General features: G+C 46.3%; 1 protein-coding gene across 3 annotated transcripts in view; it reads left to right on the forward strand.

Annotated features, from left to right (window-relative positions):
* DPP6 (dipeptidyl peptidase like 6) overlaps positions 1-21,973 on the forward strand; it is a 2,034,493-nt gene that overhangs the window by 1,703,118 nt on the left and 309,402 nt on the right. For all 3 annotated transcript variants that reach the window (XM_069647934.1, XM_069647936.1, XM_069647935.1), the window contains exon 16: positions 12,538-12,656. In XM_069647934.1, coding sequence (XP_069504035.1) covers positions 12,538-12,656 — 119 coding nt within the window. The remainder of the gene's footprint in view (positions 1-12,537; positions 12,657-21,973) is intronic.

Here is a 21,973-nt window from a genome sequence, read left to right on the forward strand (position 1 = left end):
CAACCAGGCCCTCTGCATGGCCTTGGCTTCTCATTTCATCACTAAAAGTCACCACACCCTGTCCACCCTCTCTTCCGCTATCTCCTCCTCCCACACTCCTGCCCCACCTGAGGCTGTCTCTCATCCTCCTTTCCCATTCTTTCTCTTCACCCCAGACGATGTTTGTGGAGTCTGATCTATGAAATCATTGTCAAAGTAGGTTTTCCCCTGCTCATCCAGAACCATCAAGGACCACATTGACACCCTTGCTCCAGCCATGGCTGATTTCTGTTATCACTCCTTTGCCACTGGAACCTTCCCCTTTCCCCCTAAACACTCCCTAGTGCACCCCCTTTTAAATGAGCCCTCTGCCGATACTTCCTCTCTGGCAAACTATTGCCTTATCTCCATCAAACTCTTGGAAAAGCTGTCCATCTCCCAGCTTAATCAGCTCACTGTTGGATGTCTCCATTACCACCAGTCTGGCTTCAGAGCTGCCAGAAGCATGGAAACGGCTCTCCTGAACTGTCTGAACACCTGTGAAGACCTGCTCTCTAACTTCCTTCTGTCTTCATTCTCCTTGATCTTTCTTCTGCTTTTGATACGGTCAACCATGCCATCCTGCTCAATCGCCTCTGTGATAACTTGGGTGTCGCTAATCAGGCCCTGTCCTAGCTGACCTCCTTTCTCACTGACCATCCCTCTCAGGTCCAACTGGGGTCTTTACTCTCTTCTATCTCTTTCTCTACTTGTGGTGTTCCCCAGGGGTCTAACCTATCTCCCTGGATTTTTAACTACTACCTGGCACCTCTCGCCCACTGCATCGCTACTTAATGCTCCAACTTTCAGTGTTATGCGAATTACACCCAGCTCTCTTCTAGACTCCCCTCAGCTGCCTATTCCCCTTCTCTCATACCAGAATGCCTGGCCACTATTCAGGAAAAGTGTGCCGCTTAGGATCTTTGCCTTAATGCCAGTAAGACTGACATCCTCCACATTGGAACACCAGCTCCCTCATTTCCTTTCTCTCTCTCTCTCTCTCTCTGGCTGCCGACTTTAGCCCTCTTTCTGCTCCTACCTGTGAGGCTATGAACCTTGGTATCATCTTTGACTCCACCCTCTCCTTCTCTCCTCACATCTCTGACGTCTCTAAGAAGTCAAGCTATCAGCTGCACCTACTCAGAGGTATTCTTCATTTCCCAACTTTCCCCTAGAAGCTCACTGTCTCCAGAGCTCTTGTCCGCTCTAGGCTGGACTACTGCAACAGCCTATTTCTAAATCTGTCCACCTCTACTCTACGATCACTACAACTTATCCAGAACAGGACTGCAAGACTTGTCTTTGGCCTCAAGCCCAGGGATGGAATCTCTCCAGCTCTGAAATCTCTTCACTGGCTCCCTGTGGCAGCAAGGATCACGTTCAAGACCCTTTGCATCGTCCACAAGGCTTTCTGGGGCTTGGGACCACACTACCTCCAACTCTCTTTTCCTAAACATCTGCCTTCTCAAGCTCTTCCGCTCATCCACTTCCAACTCTCTAAGGGTCAGATGCTTTTCCAAGCATTGAGTTGGGGGCAGATCTCTGTCTTCGATTGGGGCCTCCCTCTGGAAAGGCCTCAAATTTGAGCAGCACCACCTCTGGTTCCAGAAGCAACTCAAGACTTTCTTTTTTGCTTCCGCTTTCTCTCTTCCCCCTCCCCTGCTGATGTCCAGACTGCTCCACGCGCTGGTCACCTGGCTACCCTCTGAATTCAAGCCCAGGCTTCTGCATGTCCAGTTGCCCTTGCACTGCCTCCGGCTCCCCCAGCACTTATGGTCTGGATCTACAACCCTACAGTGCCTTCCCTCTGCACTTATGAGCCACTCACTGGCTGCACTTATTGGGTTACCTGCACTTCTCCCCTCCTATCCACCCACGGCACTTCTTCTCTTCCACTTCCCTGCACTTGCGTGATCTGAATGACACAAGGCCTAGTAAGATTGTTGTTTTGTCCTCCCTCTGTTTCCCCCTGTCGTGCCTAAAAACACTTGTGTAGTGGCGTGTTATAAATACCATATCATATCATTAATGGGCGATGAAAGAAAAATGGGAGAGGATAGAGACCATATGGAGAGTCCATAGGTCAGGAGAGGGGACAGTAAAGAGGATGTCAGTAATAGTCTGTTTGGAGGAGGCATTGACATAGGTGTCAGCAATAAGCAGTTCTGGGTTAGAGGCCAGGAGTGTGTTCTTACATTTATTTCTGCCAGGCTTCAATAGAGGGGTAGGAAATGTGATAGAGTAGCAATTAGAGTAGATAGAAAAGATAGAGGGGCACTATAGTTGCAGGAGAGTAGAGGAAGGGACTGCACAATGCGTGAGGAACTCAACAGGTGGCCTAGTAGCAAGTCAGGTGAACAGGGATCACATGCAGCAAGTGGACAGTAATCAAGGGTGATGAGGAATAGGGTCTAGGTTACAAAGGCAACGGGAGCAAGCACAATTCACAACTATGAAAGTGCAGTCAATAGACGAGCATTCAGAGTGATAATCAAGGTAAGGTAAACCGGCCTAGAAATTGACAAAGCAGTACATTCAGGGTACGGTACAGAGAGTGCTTTGGTACTATTGGTTGATGACATGGCCAGGCTGGTTGACAGCAGTGGAGTGGGTGCCCTGATCTTGTTAGATCTTTCAGCGGCCTTCAACACTGCCAACCACTCCATTCTGTTGTCCCGCCTGGCCTTGGCTTGTCTCTCTGTGTCTGTCCTTGAGTGGTTTTCTTCCTTCCTGACGGATACGGGTCAAATTCTCTCTCTTCCCCCTTTTTCTTCTCCTTCCTGTGCACTATCCTGTGGGGTCCATCAGGGCTCTGCCTTGTTCCCTATGCTCTTTAACATCTATATTCAGCCTGTTGTTTGTCTCGTCCACTCCTTTGGCCTTTGGTGCTACTCTTATGCCAATGACGTGCAAATTCTGGTCCGGATTGATCTTAGCCGTGTGAAGGTGTCATCATGCTTGCGTAAGTGCCTGAGCGCGGTGGGCGAGTGGATAAACAGCAATTGGCTGAAGCTCAACAGGGAAAAGACCAAGGTCTTGGTGGTGGCTTCTCCACCTATTTCTACTGTTTGGCCTCCTTCTTATTGTCCCCCTTCACTGGGTAGTTTTCCTCTTCCCGTGACAGTGGTGAAGAACCTGGGGGTTGTCCTCTCTTCTACTCTTTCCATGGATCCTCAGGTATGTTCAGTTTGTAAAGCTGGCCATTTTCATCTGAGGATCCTTCAGAGGATTCTTCCTTTTCTTCCGAATCATCTTCACCCTCCAGTAGTGGCTGCTCTTGTGCTCAACCGGCTGGATTATTGAAATGCGTTGTTCCTGGCCCAAACCAGTGGGACAGATCCACCGCCTCCAGGTATTGCAAAATCTAGCAGTGTGAAATGCTACTAACTCTCCTTATGGCACTAATACTTCGCTCTCTGCTTAATTCATCAAGCTTCTTTATCAGCTGTGTATCTCTGGGACAAGTTTGTTTCTTATGGTCCCGGGTGAAATCTCTGCTCGGCTAATGCTTATTTGGTGGCGATTCCTAGGTTTCGTCTCGACTGCGTGGCCATGCTTTTTCAATTGCCGCTGGTAAACTATGGAATGTTCTGCATGTAATACTTGCTACCTGGAATCACTTGGATTTTAGGCGTTTTCTTAAACCACTCCTATTCTAGATTGTAGTTGTGCTCTTCTGGTTGTTCTTTGGAACCAAGATGACCCCGAGCTAACACGCGCTTTATACATTTGGATAACATAACGTAACATGTTACAAATAGGACTCTGATTGATATTCACAACTAGGCAGAAAAGCCTTGCATTTATGCACAGCCTGAGGAAATAGAGCAACAGGCTTTGATGTTTCAAACACCAGCATTTAAATAGAGCTAGCAGATCTAAACACATCTACATTCAAATTTCAAGAAAACAATCAAAATGCAGCATTTAAAAAGAGCCAGCAGATCTAAACACATGTAGATTCATATTTCAGGAAACACAGTCAAAATTCAGCATTTAAATAGTGCCAGCATATCTACACACATCTAGGATCAAATTTCAGGAAACACAGTCAAAATGCAGCATTTAAATAGAGCCAGCAGATTCAAAAAACAACCCTACATTCAGAAGATACAGGACACCTTGAAATTGTCATTCAGAATAAGGTGGAAAGGGCCTCAAAGTTAAGCAAGCAGGGAGTATTCAGGAGGTGACACTGAGCTGTTGTCACAGCCTAGGTATGGTATCCCAGTTGTCGCAGATAACACTCTCCCAGTTATGGAAAAGTATCCTTCTCTCTTCGAACACGAAAAGTCTCTAACGTGATAGGCCAAAGACTTTCCCCCCAAGAGCTCAGCCTACATGAATCTATTCCACCTGTCAGGCTGAGGGCTTGAGTGAAAAGGCAGGAGCAGACTCAGCAGAGCTAAAGGAGGGAAGAGCAGAGCAGACGTTCAGAATGCAGCCAGGTATTGCCAAATGAACAGCAAACAAGACCCCCAAGTACCCACTCTTACCTGTTCCGTAGGAAAATGTACCAGTAACCTACTAGTATTGGACACGGAGGGGAAAGCTTATATCAACGGTGAAGGAGGAGTGCACCAGTGTATCAGGACATCAGTGCTGCAAAGCGTCCCAAGAAGATGTCCACAGTGCTCAAAAATAGACTCAGCAAAGCGTCCCAAAGAATATCCCAAAGCAATCCAATTCGGTTTCAGCAAAGCGTCCAAATATGTCCAAAGCAATCCAATTGCAGATTCAGCAAAGCGTCCAGATATGTCCAAAGCAATCCAATTGCAGATTCAGCAAAGCGTCCAGAATAAACAGTGCCAAAAAAAATGGTTAAGCAAAGAAAAATAAAGGCAGAGGAAACAAGCGTTACCCCACGCTAGTTCCTTTACTATAGTATTCGAGTGAGAAAGCGTCACAGCCAGAGGACTTTAACAAGTGGAGGTCGAGTTGCAAGCCGAGTTCGAGGATTCCGGGGAAAGCAGTCGAGGAGGGACGGGCGTCGGAAACAGGGAAGGAAAAGGCAGAGGCGGAGGCTTGAATTAAGCACAGGATTCAAGATCAAACAGGAGTCAGGAAACAGCGCTCGGAACTAACACAGTTTAGGAGCACTTGGCACTCGAACAGACAGTATTAAATACGGTCTTCAGAAGGCACGGCAACGTGGTACGTGCGTGTCACGTGACTAACGTAGCAGGAGGATGGGAATTGTAGTATTAGCGGGCTCTGTGTGTTGAAGAGCGCTCATATAAACGCCATGACAATTTCCAATAAAAACGGGATGTGACAGTACCCCTCCACAAAGGGCGACTTCTCCTGTGCCCGCGCAAGCGATGCAACCAGAAAGCACGCAACAAACGGGGTGCATTCAGATTAGAGGCTGGTTCCCAGGACCTGTCCTCTGGACCATATCCCATCCAGTCAATCAAATAGGACCGAACCCCACGGCAGAGGCAGGTATCTAGAATGGCACGCACCTCATATTCATCCTCGCCACGGTCGGTAAGTGGGGCCGGAATGGGAGGTAGTCGGGTGCCAGGTACAAAAGGCCGAAGCAAGGAGACATGGAAGACCGGGTGCACCCTCCAATGTGTTGGTATGTCCAGACGAACAGCAACGGGGTTGAGACACCGCAAGATCGTTTAAGGACCCACAAAACATGGTAACAGTTTCCGTTTACCCCGAATGGCCAGGTGCTTTGTTGAGAGCCATACGCGGTCCCCACAGGAATAAGGAGGAGCCGGCGCACGCCGCTTATCCGCCTGCATTTTGGTGCGACGTTGTGCAGGTTGTAGATGTGTTAATACGGATTTACGGGTGGTTATCAATGAATCCCTAACTGCATTGACTGCAGGAACTTGCCTTAGGGAAGGCAGGACAGGTGGAAGGGTCCTTGGGTGCAACCCATATAACGCATAGAACGGGGAACAGCCAACCGATGAGTGCAGAGAATTGTTATAGGCAAATTCCGCGGCACCTAAGACCGACAACCAATTTGATTGATGTTGTAGACACAGACAGCGAAGAAACTGTTCCATGGTGCCATTGGTACGTTCGGTCTGGCCATCCGTTTGAGGGTGGTAGGCCGAGGACAAGTGGGCATCAACACCCAAGGAGGAAGTGAGAACGCGCCAAAAGCGCGAGGTAAACTGAGACCCCCGGTCGGAAATCAGAACCGTAGGTAGTCCGAAAAAGCGTACCACATGGTCAAAGAACAAGCTTGCCAATGTGGGAGCAGTTGGTATTCCCGAGCATGGTATAAACCGAGCCGTTTTAGTAAAGACATCCACTACCACAAGAATTGTGGACATACCCCTGATACAGGGGAGTTCTACCACAAAATCCTGGGTCACCGTATGCCACGGGTGCGGTGGTAAAGGCATACACATTAGAAGACCAACGGGTTTACCAGGCTGTCTCTTGCATTGTGTACATACGGCACACTTAAGGACGTATTGTTCGGTATCTTTCTTCATGCCAGGCCACCAGCACCAACGGTGCAAAAGATCATAGGTTTTTGCCCGGCCAGGATGGGCTGCTAAAGGGAGGTCATGGGACCATTCAAGAGCCTTCCGTCTGGTTTGGTTGTCAGGTAGGTACAGTAGACCTTTAACGTAGGGAAGTCCGGAGATAAGTTCAGCATCCATCTCCTTCAGGACAGAAACATGATCCCTGTCCCATCTCCGTAATCTGACTATAATTGACGGGGAGACCGAACAAACACATATAACAGCACCTGAGGGTAATACCGGGGTTGATTGTTTTACAGATTCCGTGTCAGTACCAATGCGGGACAAGGCATCTGCCTTTCCATGCAATGGACCAGGGCGATACGTCACCGTGAAATCAAACATGGTAAAAAACAAATGCCAACGTATCTGTCTGGCGTTGGTACATTTCACGAGCGACAAGGCCTGAAGGTTTCGATGATCTGTATACACAGTTATCGGGTGTCTTGCACCTAAGAGATGATGCCTCCACTCCTTGAACGCCACCTTGATTGCAAGGAGTTCTCTTTCCATAATCGTATAATTACGTTCAGATGGGGTAAGTTTTCGGGAATGGAAAGCCACCGGATGTAGGCGTTGAGTAGCGAGGCAAACCTGCGAAAGGATGGCCCCTATCGCAATAGCAGAGGCATCTGCTTCCATGATGAATGGGAGAGCTGGATTGGGGTGCTGTAATACAGGAGCGGTGGTAAATGCGTCCTTCAGGTTCCGGAATGCTGTCTGCGCTTCCTCATCCCACAAAAAAGGGACATTAGGACTGGTCAACCGAGTTAATGGGGCTACTATTTCAGAAAACGAGGCGATAAAACGCCTATAAAAGTTGGCAAAACCCAAGAAGGATTGAAGAGCTTTTACTGAGCTCGGAACGGGCCAATCCAAAACTGCCCGAACCTTGGAGGTACACATGAGCACTCCTTTTTGGGAAATCTGAAACCCCAAGAACTCTACAGATGATGCATGGAACACACACTTCTCCAGTTTTGCAAAGAGAGGGTATTCCCTTAGACGAAGTAGAACAGAGCGCACATGCTGTATATGTTGGGGCAGAGTTTCCGAATATATCAGAATGTCATCCAAATAGATAACAACATAGCAATCCAGCATGTCCCTGAAGATGTCATTTACAAAATGCTGAAACGTCGCTGGGGCATTGCAAAGCCCAAAGGGCATTACACAATATTCATAGAGCCCATATTTTGTCTTAAAGGCAGTCTTCCATTCATCTCCCTTTCGCATCCTCACCAAATTGTATGCTCCCCGCAAGTCCAACTTGGTGAAGGTAGTGGAGGAGGTCATTTTATCAAGGAGCTCAGTAATAAGCGGCAACGGATACTGGTTCTTCACCGTGACTTTATTAAGGGCGCGGTAGTCCACACAGGGGCGCAGTTCCCCTTCTTTCTTTGGCACAAAAAATATTGGGGAGGCCGCTGGTGAGCGGGACGGACGTATGTGTCCGAAGCGTAAGGCGTTGTCAATATAGCTCCGTAGTTGTTCTTCCTCCTTCTGTGTAAGGGAGTAAATTCGACCATGTGGGATTGCTGCTCCAGGTATCAGGTCGATGGGGCAGTCATAGCATCTGTGTGGGGGCAGTTTTTCTGAAAGTCCTTTGTCAACACATCAGAAAATTCCTGGTACTCCAAGGGGAGTACCGAAACAGGGTTAGATGACGTGGCGTTGATAGAAGGGAGGCAAGTTACCATCGCCAGACAAGGGGACTATACCGCTACATTACAGGACTCAAAGCACCTCTGTATACAAAAAGAGGAAGAGAACCGTACGGTTTGTTCAACCCAGTCAACTACAGGATTGTGTCTTTGCAACCAAGAAAGCCCCAGAATGATGCCAAATTGAGGGGCCGTGATAAGGCCGAAAGTGATGGATTCCCAATGTCCTTGTAAAGTGGACATTTGTAGTGGACCGGTTTGTTCCGTCACCTGTCCAGATACTAAACGTGAACCATCTACCGCATGTATTTCCTCAGGTCTTGCTTTAGGAAATATAGGTAGTCCGTAACGTTCGGCCAACTTAAGGTCCATATAATTCCCGCTAGCCCCTGAGTCTATCATTACCGGGTTGGAAAAGGTAATGACGCCGGGAGCCGTAAAGCACATAGTAAGGTAAACATGCGAAGACGGAAAACACTCACCCGGGCCTGGGATCATTTGACTCGTCCGGAAGGCCCGGTTTAAGGACGAGTCCTGGCGTTTCCCGATGTCTTGGCGGGCCTTTTGGGACACAGACGGATGTAATGACCTGACTGGCCACAATAGAAACATAGATTGTTCACCACCCGCCTTTCTCGTTCAGCCTTGGACAATGGACCCCTAATTGCCCCGATTTGCATAGGTTCAGCTTCTCCCTGAGAAACAGGTGTAGTTCCATCTGGTCGGGAGGTGGTGCGAATATCGGGATAGCGACGTTCGCCACGTCTTTGCCAGAGTCGAGCGTCGACTTGTAAGACTAAGTCCAGCAATTCGGGAAAACCAGATGGAAGAGCAGGTACCACTGATAGGGCATCTTCCAGGTCGTCCGACAAGCCTTTATAAAACACAGCCGATTTCTTCTGTTCTGGCCATGTGGTTTCAGCCGCTAATTGATTGAAACGGGCAAGATATGTCAAGAGATCCGACTTGCCTTGGCTAATAGCCAAGAACTCCAGATCCGAGGACTGTGCTTTATATCTCATATCAAAAACACTGTTCATGGCTTGGATTAACATATCAAAATCATACAGAGCCGGGTCATCTACTTCCAGCAATGGATTAGCCCATGCTGCAGCAGTGCCACCCAGATGGGAAAGAACAAATGCCGCCTTTGTAGTAGCATCTGGAAATGCCAAGGGACGACAAAGAAAATGAAGGCAACATTGGTTCACAAAGGTTCGATACGCCTTGGGATCACCCAAAAAGCGTTCTGGTCGGGCCAAAGGGAATGGCCCAGGGAGGACAACTGGAGCTGGAGCCGGAGGCGGTACAAGTGGTACAGGAAGAGGCGCCGCAGCCGCGGCGTCACCAAATTCCTCGTCATGGGGTAGAGGCTGCACAAAGCTCTGTAAAACATCCATGTGTTGATGTAAAGTCACATGTGCTGATGCCATATCGGTACGAAGAGCAGAAAAAGCCTGCATGAGGGCTGCCAATGGGTCCGATGCAGCCTCCATAACCGAGAGACGGTTTAAAAGGGCTCCTAAATCTGTCACAGCCTAGGTATGGTATCCCAGGTGTCGCAGATAACACTCTCCCAGTTATGGAAAAGTATCCTTCTCTCTTCGAACACGAAAAGTCTCTAACGTGATAGGCCAAAGACTTTCCCCCCAAGAGCTCAGCCTACATGAATCTATTCCACCTGTCAGGCTGAGGGCTTGAGTGAAAAGGCAGGAGCAGACTCAGCAGAGCTAAAGGAGGGAAGAGCAGAGCAGATGTTCAGAATGCAGCCAGGTATTGCCAAATGAACAGCAAACAAGACCCCCAAGTACCCACTCTTACCTGTTCCGTAGGAAAATGTACCAGTAACCTACTAGTATTGGACACAGAGGGGAAAGCTTATATCAACGGTGAAGGAGGAGTGCACCAGTGTATCAGGACATCAGTGCTGCAAAGCGTCCCAAGAAGATGTCCACAGTGCTCAAAAATAGACTCAGCAAAGCGTCCCAAAGAATATCCCAAAGCAATCCAATTCGGTTTCAGCAAAGCGTCCAAATATGTCCAAAGCAATCCAATTGCAGATTCAGCAAAGCGTCCAGATATGTCCAAAGCAATCCAATTGCAGATTCAGCAAAGCGTCCAGAATAAACAGTACCAAAAAAATGTTTAAGCAAAGAAAAATAAAGGCAGAGGAAACAAGCGTTACCCCACGCTAGTTCCTTTACTATAGTATTCGAGTGAGAAAGCGTCACAGCCAGAGGACTTTAACAAGTGGAGGTCGAGTTGCAAGCCGAGTTCGAGGATTCCGGGGAAAGCAGTCGAGGAGGGACGGGCGTCGGAAACAGGGAAGGAAAAGGCAGAGGCGGAGGCTTGAATTAAGCACAGGATTCAAGATCAAACAGGAGTCAGGAAACAGCGCTCGGAACTAACACAGTTTAGGAGCACTTGGCACTCGAACAGACAGTATTAAATACGGTCTTCAGAAGGCACGGCAACATGGTACGTGCGTGTCACGTGACTAACATAGCAGGAGGATGGGAATTGTAGTATTAGCGGGCTCTGTGTGTTGAAGAGCCCTCATATAAACGCCATGGCAATTTCCAATAAAAACGGGATGTGACAGCTGTGAATTGCTTCAGAGCAGGCCAGTATGAAAATCAGTGAAGGAAGACCATCAAAGAAAGCACAGGGTAAGAAGAATTTAAAGTCAGGTACCAGCTTCACTTGTTAGAGAAAAGCATTAATGGTGAAGTGCTGATAGGAAGCAGAAACGGTGTGAACAACACACAGATTGTGTAGGGATAGGGGAGGCTGCAGATGTGCTGAAACTCTGTCGGCGAGGGAGTAGGCTGAGGAAGGCACCATTAGTGTTGCAGCATCAGTGAGGAAGGGGAAGCATGCAGGCTCGCCCGATGCCAAGGAACGCAGGGAGGATGTGGCTCTTTGCAGGTTGCAAGACACAAGAATCCACCAATACGACCAGGGGGAGAGGGTGCATGCAGATTTCAGGATAACAGGCACACAGACGGAGGGGTGCGCACAGAGGCAACAGCCTCTGGGTAGGTCAGGGATTGCACGCAGGGAAGGGGAAAATAATGAAGCAGTGCTTATTTTCTGGCTAACGGCGGTGACATGCAGGCAACAATAGATGAGCGGAGATCAGATGGCAGGGGAGAGACTCTGGGCCCGGTGTCCATGGCCGGACAGGCCAGACAGGAGGATTTCGGCCTAAAGAGTGGGCCTTGATGAGGGGGCCGGCTTCCTCTATTGGCCTTAAGATGATTCAGGCAGCCAGTAGATGGTATGCAGGACACTGGCGGCCATTTTAGCCTGTTGAAAAAGGCATTGTTTTAATTAGAGTCCAACTGGGCTTACCTTGTAAAGAGAAACGCTGGCATCCACGTTGATGGCGAAGGCCCAGGAAGGATTTCAGGATGCAGGGTTCAGCCAAGCCACAGGCCAGCACATAGGAAAGAAGGTTACAATGGTATTGACAAAGGAGATCTTGGCTGAGATTTCAGCACTTGTCACTATGCAAAACAAAACACCTGAACAGAAGCAACATGCAGACCAATGTGGGTGACTGTTGTGGAAGGCCTGTTGAAGCATTGTATCTCTTGGTCCTTTTTAACAGCTCTTTAATTGAGACAAAAGGGATATCAAGAGCTTCTACATAAGCAAGTCATTGTTATGCCTTGAGTGGAGGAAAACATGATATCAGCCTTCAACTGTATAGTACTTGGTAAAAACAGGATTCTAAACCCAAGAAAATCATGAAACATAGGTTCCATGTCATTTCATCGCGGGATGTTTTTTCGGGGATTTTTTTCAGCTGTATTATTTTGTTTTTTGGGGGGGTTACCCCCTAAAACCCTCCTTCAATTTTTTTTATATTCTCATACACCCACAGCCAATTTATATATTTTTCTAACCCCTCCCCAAAAAAAATGGATGATATTTTTCAGCAAAAAAATCACAGTAAAAAACCCTGCGAAAAAATATTCCCGGCATGAAAGGACGTCATACTGAAATATATATCCCGGTGCCTGAAACATGCCTGTATGCTTCTGGGCATTGGTTTTGGCTCCTGCAATCCTGTTGGTACAGTGAAAAAGGCAGAAGCGAAATTGATAACACACTTTGTCAATTTCACTCCTCGGCCCTTTATTTCACCCAGCTCTGCTCTACTCAAGACTATCATAATGATGCTGCTGCGTTCTTGTGGTGGGCGATTGGCTGAGAAGGGCCGATGAATAGAAAATGACGGACTTGTTCCCTAACTAGTGCAATTGTCAACAGGAAAAATGGTGAAAGGTTGAAACTGCATTTCTATCGCACCACCATGTTAATCCATTGAAATCTCCCTCTCTCCTTTACAGTGCCAACACAAATGGAACCTTCAACAGACAATGCATTTCTTGCGATTTGGTTGACAACTGCAGTTATGTCAATGCATTATTCAGTCGCAACCAGGAGTTCTTTGTGCTATCCTGTGAGGGTGAGTTGCATAAGTTTCTGTAGTGTGATGTTTCACATTGTATCCTTGATTACATCTATCATTGAAATGTTTCTACTGCAAACAGCGGCACTGAATCCGTAAGTGTGTATTGTGTAGTACGAGAGACGTGTGGTTCCATGTCATTTCATGGCCTGCCTTTTCATCCGCTGGCTTTTTAACGTGCACATTCCAAAGAATGTGCTCATGTTTTTTTATTTTTTGGTGGTATCCCCCCAACCCGCCCTCCGACACTTATTTTTTGCCATTGTCCACCCGCCCAAACCCTTATCTGCCCTTTCCCACCGCCCCTAAAAAATACTAGGAGCTCATACGATGGAATGTGCACTTCGAAAAGCCTGGGGATGAACAGGCAGGCGATGAAAGGACGTTGTACCAGACGTGTCCTCCTGCTGAATGAAAGTTGCAGAAACCTTGTCATTGGGTGCTAATGTTTACAAAATAAACAATTGGAAGTGGCTTTTATTTTCTTTCAACATTTAAAGGTGTGTCATGAACCCATCCCAGGGCTTTAAGTGGGCCAGGGCGAGCTTGGGCGGAGCCCCAGCAGGCTCAGAAATATCATTTAGAGACGGGGCCTTGCCTTGGCTCCCTCTTTTCTCCTGGCTGCCCCGCCTGCTAGAGCCCAAGGTTATTTTTCTAAAGCCTGAAGCTCTTGCTCATGTGTGAGATCTTCAGGCTTTGGAAAAAAATTGTTTGCTCTTGTTTGGATGTAGCTGCTCATTTGACAATGTTTCACGTGTTTCAGTCTCCTACCTTCCGCGCACTGGAGTCCCCATCCCTCTTCTCTTTCCATGTGGGGGTCTAGGATGTAGGCCATCTTCACCAGGTAGATTTTTTTCAGTGGAGTCTTCATAAAATCCATACTTTCTTATTCAGCTTTAATCCATGTTTTTGTATCGCTTGACATGCTCGCAATAAACCTACCTTATAAGCAGCATGCATCCGTCCATGAGGCAGGTCCGCCTTTCGCACTACATCATGGTATTGGCGTTTTTTTTTTTAACTCCACTTATGCCAACACAACAGGCAAGCCAGGACAGCTTACAGTTCTAGAGTAATGCATTGACATTGTAGCTCGAGGATGTCTGCCTTCTCTGAGCCCCAACATATGACCTCAGAGATGCCTGAATAAGGGCATTTTCAGCAGAAGCCTATTTAAGTTATGTGCAACATTAAAACATTGACGCCTTTAATTGCACACCCATGTGCATAGAAAACATGCTAAGCTTGACAAAAGCTGCCGGGCATTCTTCTGAAAGAATCCTTACAAAATTTAAGAGGCAGCAGAAAAAAAGTGTAACACACCATGTTTGGGTCTGGCTGGAGCGAGCTTTGCTCGCTGCCATGCACGGGGAATGAAGATGCCCACAAGAGGGGCTCTGATGTTAGCTGCTCGGTCAAACATAACCAGTGCATCATGCTCAATCCTCTGTTGCATCATCAGCCATTTTGTAAGATCCAATGGAGCAAAATGAGTATGTTCACCATTCAGTGAAATTCTGCATGGCTCCATACGTGTCAACCTTTTCAGTTAGAAATGCGGGTGAAAAAGAAGCGTTTACTTTTGTGGGTGAGCTCTCCATTTACTCCCATGGATCCGCAATGGGAATGGTGAGTGAGAGAACTGACTGTAAAACAGTTGAGTTGATAGCTATGTGATTCCGCTCTGTGGATTACATGCATCATGCCCCATATAGCCTCTATAACATCCAACAGCTCCAGTGCACCCTCTGCTTTGCTTGACTGAGAAACTCTAACCACCAACACTGCAGAGTAAAATAACTGGATTGACTGCACATCTCTCTCCTCCCATTAACATGCCCGGATGGCATTACGCTCATACGGGCATAGAATAAAAGTGGTATACATGTATTTGGGAACCGAAACAGTGTAAGCAACATAGTATTTAATATTGTCACCGACCGTCTGGTAACTCTATAAAATATTCAGAGTGAGTTGATAAAGTTATACACTTGATGTATTGGAGACCACTACACTAGTCCTCTTTTTGTTGCTAACAATGGGTTGCTCAGACAATGGAGGGCCTTCGAGACATCACAAGGTATTCGCTACCAGGCAGCCATATTGGAATGGAAGCGTTACATTTTATTTAGAATGCATACTACTTAGACATGGGAAGACATTGGGTATCTAAATAAAAATGTTGGGTCAAACAATGAGTCAGCATTATTCGAATTTATAATACAAGCAGGTTTTATTCGTTTTCAAAAATAAAACATGTGTAGGGACGTATATGATTCTAAATCAAGAGCCAGAATTTTGACAAAAATATGATTTTACTTGAACCATTTTTTTTTCTGGGTCCCATTGCACTGCAAGCATTGTAGTAGGTCGTTTCCAATATATTCCATATAAAGATGGTTGTCCTCAGACTAAGGACCTGGGGCCAGATTTCAGAAACTGTGCACCGGTGCAAGTGCAAAGTTGTACTGTGTTAGCACTAGGGCAAAGTTTGCCCTATTTCTAAAAACAGTGGGACATATTAGAAAACCATTGCACCATGCCAAATGCACTTTCTCATGGTATGAGTACCAGTGCAACAATTGTCCTAGTGCTACTATGGAATGGTATTCACACTAGGACAAACTTTGCCCTGGTGCAGAAATGCATAAAAAATGTATCTTTTTTGCACCAGGGCCAAACTGCACTTGTCATGGTGCAATGGTTTTCTAACATGTCTCACTGTTTTTAGAAATAGGGCAAACTTTACCCTAGTTCTCATACCGTGCAACGGTGCACTTGCACCAGTGCAAAGTTTCTGTAAACGGGTCCTTTGTGCTGCTACTGTGTCATGATTTCTAATGATGAGAATTGCTTCAGAACATAGATATAAAGAGTGAAGCAAGATTGGAGTCTGGTCTGTCATGCAGTGTCATTTATGTATGCATGCTTGGTAATGTAGTACTGTGCAAAGTCAAGTTGTATGTGGGGTAGGGCCCTATGTTTCAGAAGGCTCATGTCTTAGTGGGGTACGCACCGGTAGTGTGTCACTGCTGTTACGCTCATCGCTGTCACTTGGACGATCCTATAGTGGCAGCCATAGCCTCGTGTACTGGAGCAACGAGGCTGCAATTAGAGAGGGGATAACAGCAGCCATTCATGTACTCCATTCTAAAAAGCAGTGGTCGAACTGAACAGGAACAGTCGGGAGCAGTGTTCCACTACTTTTATTTTTTACTGTTAACAGCCCCACTACTTTTTAAAACCATTTTCAACATTCCGGAACTGTTATTTATGCATTTAAAACACACTTCTCCACTTTACAACAGATATCAGTTACAGCTAAACTGAAATCTATTTCAACTCAATTGGCTGTCTACAAGCATGACTGCAACCTTGAAAAATGGGTTGCTACTTTCCTTCCTACTGCCCCCTGCCATAGTCACAGTTCCACTACTTTTATGGTACACTTCTATCACTACTAAAAAGATACATGTAGTAGCCAAATAACTCCACACCGAGGCTGGACTATCAACCTGCGTGTTCACGTCTGCACTGTGTTTCTTGCTCTGTGACATAGCAGCGTGACTGCATGAGAATAAAGCATCTGTATTATGATGCGAATGCTGGTGATGAGTGCGTCCTCTGTTTGCATTATGCTTCGCGCACATTATGCTTGTGTGTTGGTAGGATAGCTCAGGGGCAACGTGCTCGCCTTGGAAGCAAGACGACACGGAGCACCACAAGTTCGATCCCTAGGTCCGCGCTTAGAAATCTCTGGGTATTAAGCACGTTATAAAAAATCTATCATATCACACAGGTATTTTAAGTGAATTGTGCTGCAATGCGCCTGTAAGAGGGAAATGTGAGGGATGCAAACACTGTGTTAATGCTGCAGTTGAGTACATTTGTGATCATACTTGTTAGCACAGCACTATGCTGAAGTTACTTTCTGCTTTTGAGCATGTTTTTCGAGTGTGGAGCCGCCTCATTAGCATGCACAACCCGCTTGCCGCACTTGTGTGAATGCGGTGGCATCACCTGGCCCTCGATTAAAGTGTGTTTGATGCATGCTGCAGATTCAGACGGTATGCAACATGTGGTTATCTAGATTCTTTGAAATACAACTCCCATGATGCTTCACCATTGACAGTACTGGCTAGGGCAGATGGGAATCGTAGTCCAAAACATCTGGAGAGCAAAAGGTTGTAGACCACTGCACCATGGGTACGAGGCCTGCTGTGCACGCCTTTGCCGACTTGCTAGCTTCACCATTTTACTTTGCTTGATTGGTGAGGGTTAATCTCCGTGGAAATTTGTAATGTCAGGAGTAAACTCCACCCAGTTAACACCTAATTCATATGGTTTTCCCTAAATTAGGTTCAGTCCTTTGCACACACATAGCATTTGCGTCTATTTCTACAATTCTGCCACCCTTAAGTCTTGGATGAAGTGTACCATTGTGTTTGTCGTAAGCCTCCTTCTAAAGTATGTCACTGAATGTGTAGTGTATGTTTTCGCTGAATCATGTCATGGCCATGAAAGAATTAACCAGTGGAATGCCAGCAATGTCCTTCATTATTTATGTGTATGAGATGGCACAGTAATGAGTTCATTTTGAGAATCAGGAGTCCAGTGATTTTTTTGTTGTTGTTGCAATAATACCAAACCTGACATAACATCAAAGCACAACTCACCTTTCCATCATTGCTTTTTAATCTGTCCCATTTCATTGAATTATTCATGGCATGGCTAGATGGGGTACTTTGCTCTTGGAGGTAGGGGGACTTGAGCTCAGGTGCTTCAATCAGTTTTAATTGGAGTCAATTAATTATCTTTTATCACATTTACTTTACTATCTATTTATAGACTGTTGTAGCCGTGTACAAATGAAGGACGCGACACCAGCTTCAGGGAGATCCTTTCCTTTATTACGTCCTTAAACAACATACCACTGCTAACTGTGGTTTCCCTTTGACTACGCCCCTTTCTCCTCCTCCCACTTCCCACTCTGCTCGTCTCGCTCATCTTTAAGGCACAGTGGCCTCCAACATCACCCCTGGACTTATGTTCAAAGGTGCTGGTGTAACATTCTTCTGCCAGTCGGGTTTACCACTCAATGATGTGCTGGGGGCTGCGTCTTCCTTCTTCAGTGTCCTCAACGGTTTGCCCTTCCTCCCATTCGTTTCCGCTTTCTCTTGCTCTAAGCTGGGGCAACCATGGATCATCATGTGGTGCGGGCCATTCTGGTTCTGGGTCTGCTATCAGTGTGACCTCTTCCTCTCGTTCGAAAAAAGTGTTTGAACTGTGAGGCATCCTTGTGACCTGTTGTTGTGCATTCTGTGCTGTCACCATGCTCCCTTTTAGCGCTACTACTGTGAAGGGTCTCGGTGAGTAGCTAGTGTCCGTTTTCCAGGCCATTGGTTGTCGTACTAGGACCTTCTTGCTGACTGCAAATTCTTTGGGCACTGCTCTCTGTCGACAGTCAGTGTTTTGCCTGGTGCGCTCTTTTCTCTCTGCGTCTCTCGTGGTTATGTCTCTGTCTCATTCTTCAGGGCTTGTTGAGTTTCTCACCAGCCTGGTCTGTACTTGGTAGCGCATCATTATTTCGGCTGGTGTTTTGCCAGTTGCTTCATGAGGGGTATTACTGTAGTCTCTGAGCATTCTGCCCAGCGCTTGTTGTGGGTTCATGGCTTCGACATGAGCCCTCTGAATGGTCTTTTTGATAGATGCCATGAATCGCTCTGCCATCCCGTTGGCATGTGGCAATCTGGGGGTGATCTTTTTGTGGCGAAATCCCATGTGTTTTGTAAATGCAGCAAAATTGTGGCCGATGAATGGAGGTCAGTTGTCGGATTTAATCGTGCGGGGTACGCCCCATTCAATGAACACCTCGTTGAAAGTAGCAGCGACCTGTTGATATGCCGTTGTGACTATCTTCTTGATGATAGGAAATCTTGAATATTCATCGATAAATACTACCATGTAGTCTCCTGTGTCCATCGGGCCATAGAAATAAACGGCTACGCGGTGCCATGGTCTGTCTGGGATCTGTGTGGATTGTAGCGGTATCGCCGCCTCCTCTCTCTTGCTGCACTGGCAGGGCAGGAAGTTTTTGATCCATTCCTCTACAAGGGTGTCCATGAAAGGGAACCAGACGAGACATCTCAGATTTAGTTTTTGTGATTGGAGTAGATATAGACTGCTGCCAGAATTACAAACTGTAGAACCAGGAAACCTGGCCTAAAATCCCCTCTTATCCATTTGGACAAAGTTTGTGACCCTGGCCAAACCACTATACATCACAGTGCCTTAGTTTCCTCAGCTGACAAAATTGTTATCCCCTTGGAGGCAATCCTTAAGGTGTGCACTATACAGACACTCACTCAGGCAAGGCTTAACCGAATGCAGTGTTGGAATGTATATAATAGCACTTACCATTAAAATAGTGCAGCAACAGGTGAATGTGTGTGTCTCTTATGTCAGTCATAGCTACACCAATTGTCAGCCATGGGTCGGTGAAATAAATTCTATTGGAGTGTTAATGACGTGCGGGCTAGATGCTTGGGTGGTGGTTTGAGAGTGCAAAAGATCATTTTGTGTCCAAGGCATGAAAGGATGTGATTAAGACAGAGATCAGCATGCACATGTATGTCATTACAATAATAGATCTGCGGTCACAGTAAAATATAGCTGCTGTTTCTATTAAAGTACGCAAAAAGGTGCTGGTTACCGACTCGTTGCGCTCTCCTTTTTAGTTGGGTGCACTGCATGACTTGTTGGGAAAAACTCAGAACCACAACCTGCAATTCCTTTTGACTGGGCGAGCTCTCTTCCAATTAGGCAGCTCTGATTAATAAAGTGTGCAGAACTATAACTGTCTCCAGGTGCCGTGCCACGTTTTCCCCCCCAAAGGGCATCAATTGGAGCAACATAACATCCAGTCATCAAAATTATGAATGTTCTCTAGATCTGCAGAATTTAAATTGGTAACAAAAGATGTCATTGTCGAACAAACAATATAAACACAAGACACATTTTGAATGGATGAAGAATTAAATTGTACAACAAATTGAGGTAATGATTTGTCGGCTGGCAGATCGTCCATAATGAAGGATGTGTGCAGGAGATGGGCACTTGCCATAAACATTCTTTATAAAGTAGAATTATGAGATCATGGCACTGCTTTAAGTAATCTTCAAATGACCTACTTTGGTTGCTAACGGATGCTCAGCCTAGATTTACTATTTTTAGTCGTGCACTCAGCAAATACGAGCCGTGTAACAATGTGCAATGCTGGTGCGTGTATCATTTTCATAGATATCATGTATGGAGACAAAGCTGCCATCACCTCTCTTGAAAACGAGAAAACAATGTGCTAGAATGTAGTGATTGTAAGAACATGCTAAACTGAGAGCACTGTAAAAAGTACACACGCACACCTCTGTTGATCACAGATCATAGAGAGAGGCAGCAGGCACTTGTTCTGCTTTCTCACACCTCTGTTGATCACAGATTATAGAGAGAGGCAGCAGGCACTTGTTCTGCTTTCTCACACCTCTGCAGGCCCTTGTTCTGCTTCTCACACCTCTGTCGCTCACAGATCATAGAGAGAGGCAGCAGGCACTTGTTCTGCTTTCTCACACCTCTGTTGATCACAGATCATAGAGAGAGGCAGCAGACACTTGTTCTGCTTTCTCACACCTCTGCAGGCACTTGTTCTGCTTCTGACACCTCTGTCGATCACAGATCATAGAGAGAGGCATCAGGCACTTGTTCTGCTTTCTCACACCTCTGATGATCACAGATCATAGAGAGAGGCAGCAGGCACGTGTTCTGCTTTCTCACACCTCTGTTGATCACAGATCATAGAGAGAGGCAGCAGGCACATGTTCTGCTTTCTCACACCTCTGTTGATCACAGATCATAGAGAGAGGCAGCAGGCAGTTGTTCTGCTTTCTCACACCACTGTTGATCACAGATCATAGAGAGAGGCAGCAGGCACGTGTTCTGCTTTCTCACACCTCTGTTGATCACAGATCATAGAGTGAGGCAACATGTACTTGTTCTGCTTTCTTGAGCACAGTCCTTTGTTCAGCTGCACTCCAGGTCCCAGGTGATCACATTGGATCCTATTTCACACAAACTCTATTTTAAACATATCTCCTAAAGGAGGTGCAATGTATGAATGTGTGTAGTTTCATCGAGAGTGTTAGCAACTACACATTGTGGCGATCGTCTGCTCCTTTTTACTCACCCCATCCTCTCCCCCTTACCCTATGTGTGGGTGTGTGTGGTATTGATAGAAAAATTGGGATGTTATTACTTACCTTGGTAATACATTATCGGGGCTGGGGGTTTGGGGCGGGGGGGGGGTAATATGCTGTGGGACTACTAATCCTTTGCAAAACTGGACTCTGGTTAATGACCACTATGTACAACTAGAAGGTGTGCTGTATTACTTTACGAAATGTGAATATGGGTTTGCACCCTTTCTTGGTAACTCATTAACATGTCTACTTGTATTGCCCAGTACCAGGTACACGGGTGCTCCGGGGTCATCTGCACTAAAAATCCCTATACTTTCAACAGGAATTCCTTAAAATCTATCCACTGGCTCCCCTCGCCACCCCCCCGCCCCATGCCTCCGAGAACATTAAAAGTGAGCTCTGCTCAGCTGAGTATGATTTTTTTTTCTCTCTGAAAAAAGGGGTTTTATTTTGACAATTTCATACAGTATATTTTAACCAAGTTCCAAATGTCGGACGTTTGTGCCAAAACAAAGAAGCTATGCAAAAACGTGGGGTGGGGGGGAGAGGGTTACAGCAATGCGTAACGTATCGTGAAACAATGGCTCTGTCCATAGTCCACAACACCTTTTTGTTTCTGAAAGCAGCCTTTCAGGTGAAGTTGCAATGAATGGCCAATGCAATTCCTATTTCCTGCCCCAGTAGGGCTCACTCCCAAGTTCAGCATTTAATGTTCTCCTCCTAGTGCTTACCTTTGCCTGAGGACAGAAATGTTTACAGCGCTTAAAATGAGTTGGAGAGTCATGCAACAGAGAGATGTTGACAAGTGCAAATACATCTTTCCATCGCTGCATTACACTATAGTTTAGAGCTTGCTGTGAGGTTTTGTATGAGCCAATTGTGATTTGGTCTCTATAGATACAAAGACATTATTAGATTATTACTCGGTGGTTCCTGATATTCCCTACTCCTCTGCAATGGCATAATCGCATTTATAGCATATACCAATTAATTGATCATATAAAGTTCCAGGAATATTGGAGCTCCTTTGTTGCCTCATGTTCTTTCATGTTGATGAATCTTGTC

The sequence above is a fragment of the Ambystoma mexicanum genome, chromosome 2q (assembly GCF_040938575.1).
Source record: "Ambystoma mexicanum isolate Mex_15411 chromosome 2q, UKY_AmexF1_1, whole genome shotgun sequence".
NCBI classification, from domain to species: Eukaryota; Metazoa; Chordata; class Amphibia; order Caudata; family Ambystomatidae; genus Ambystoma; species Ambystoma mexicanum.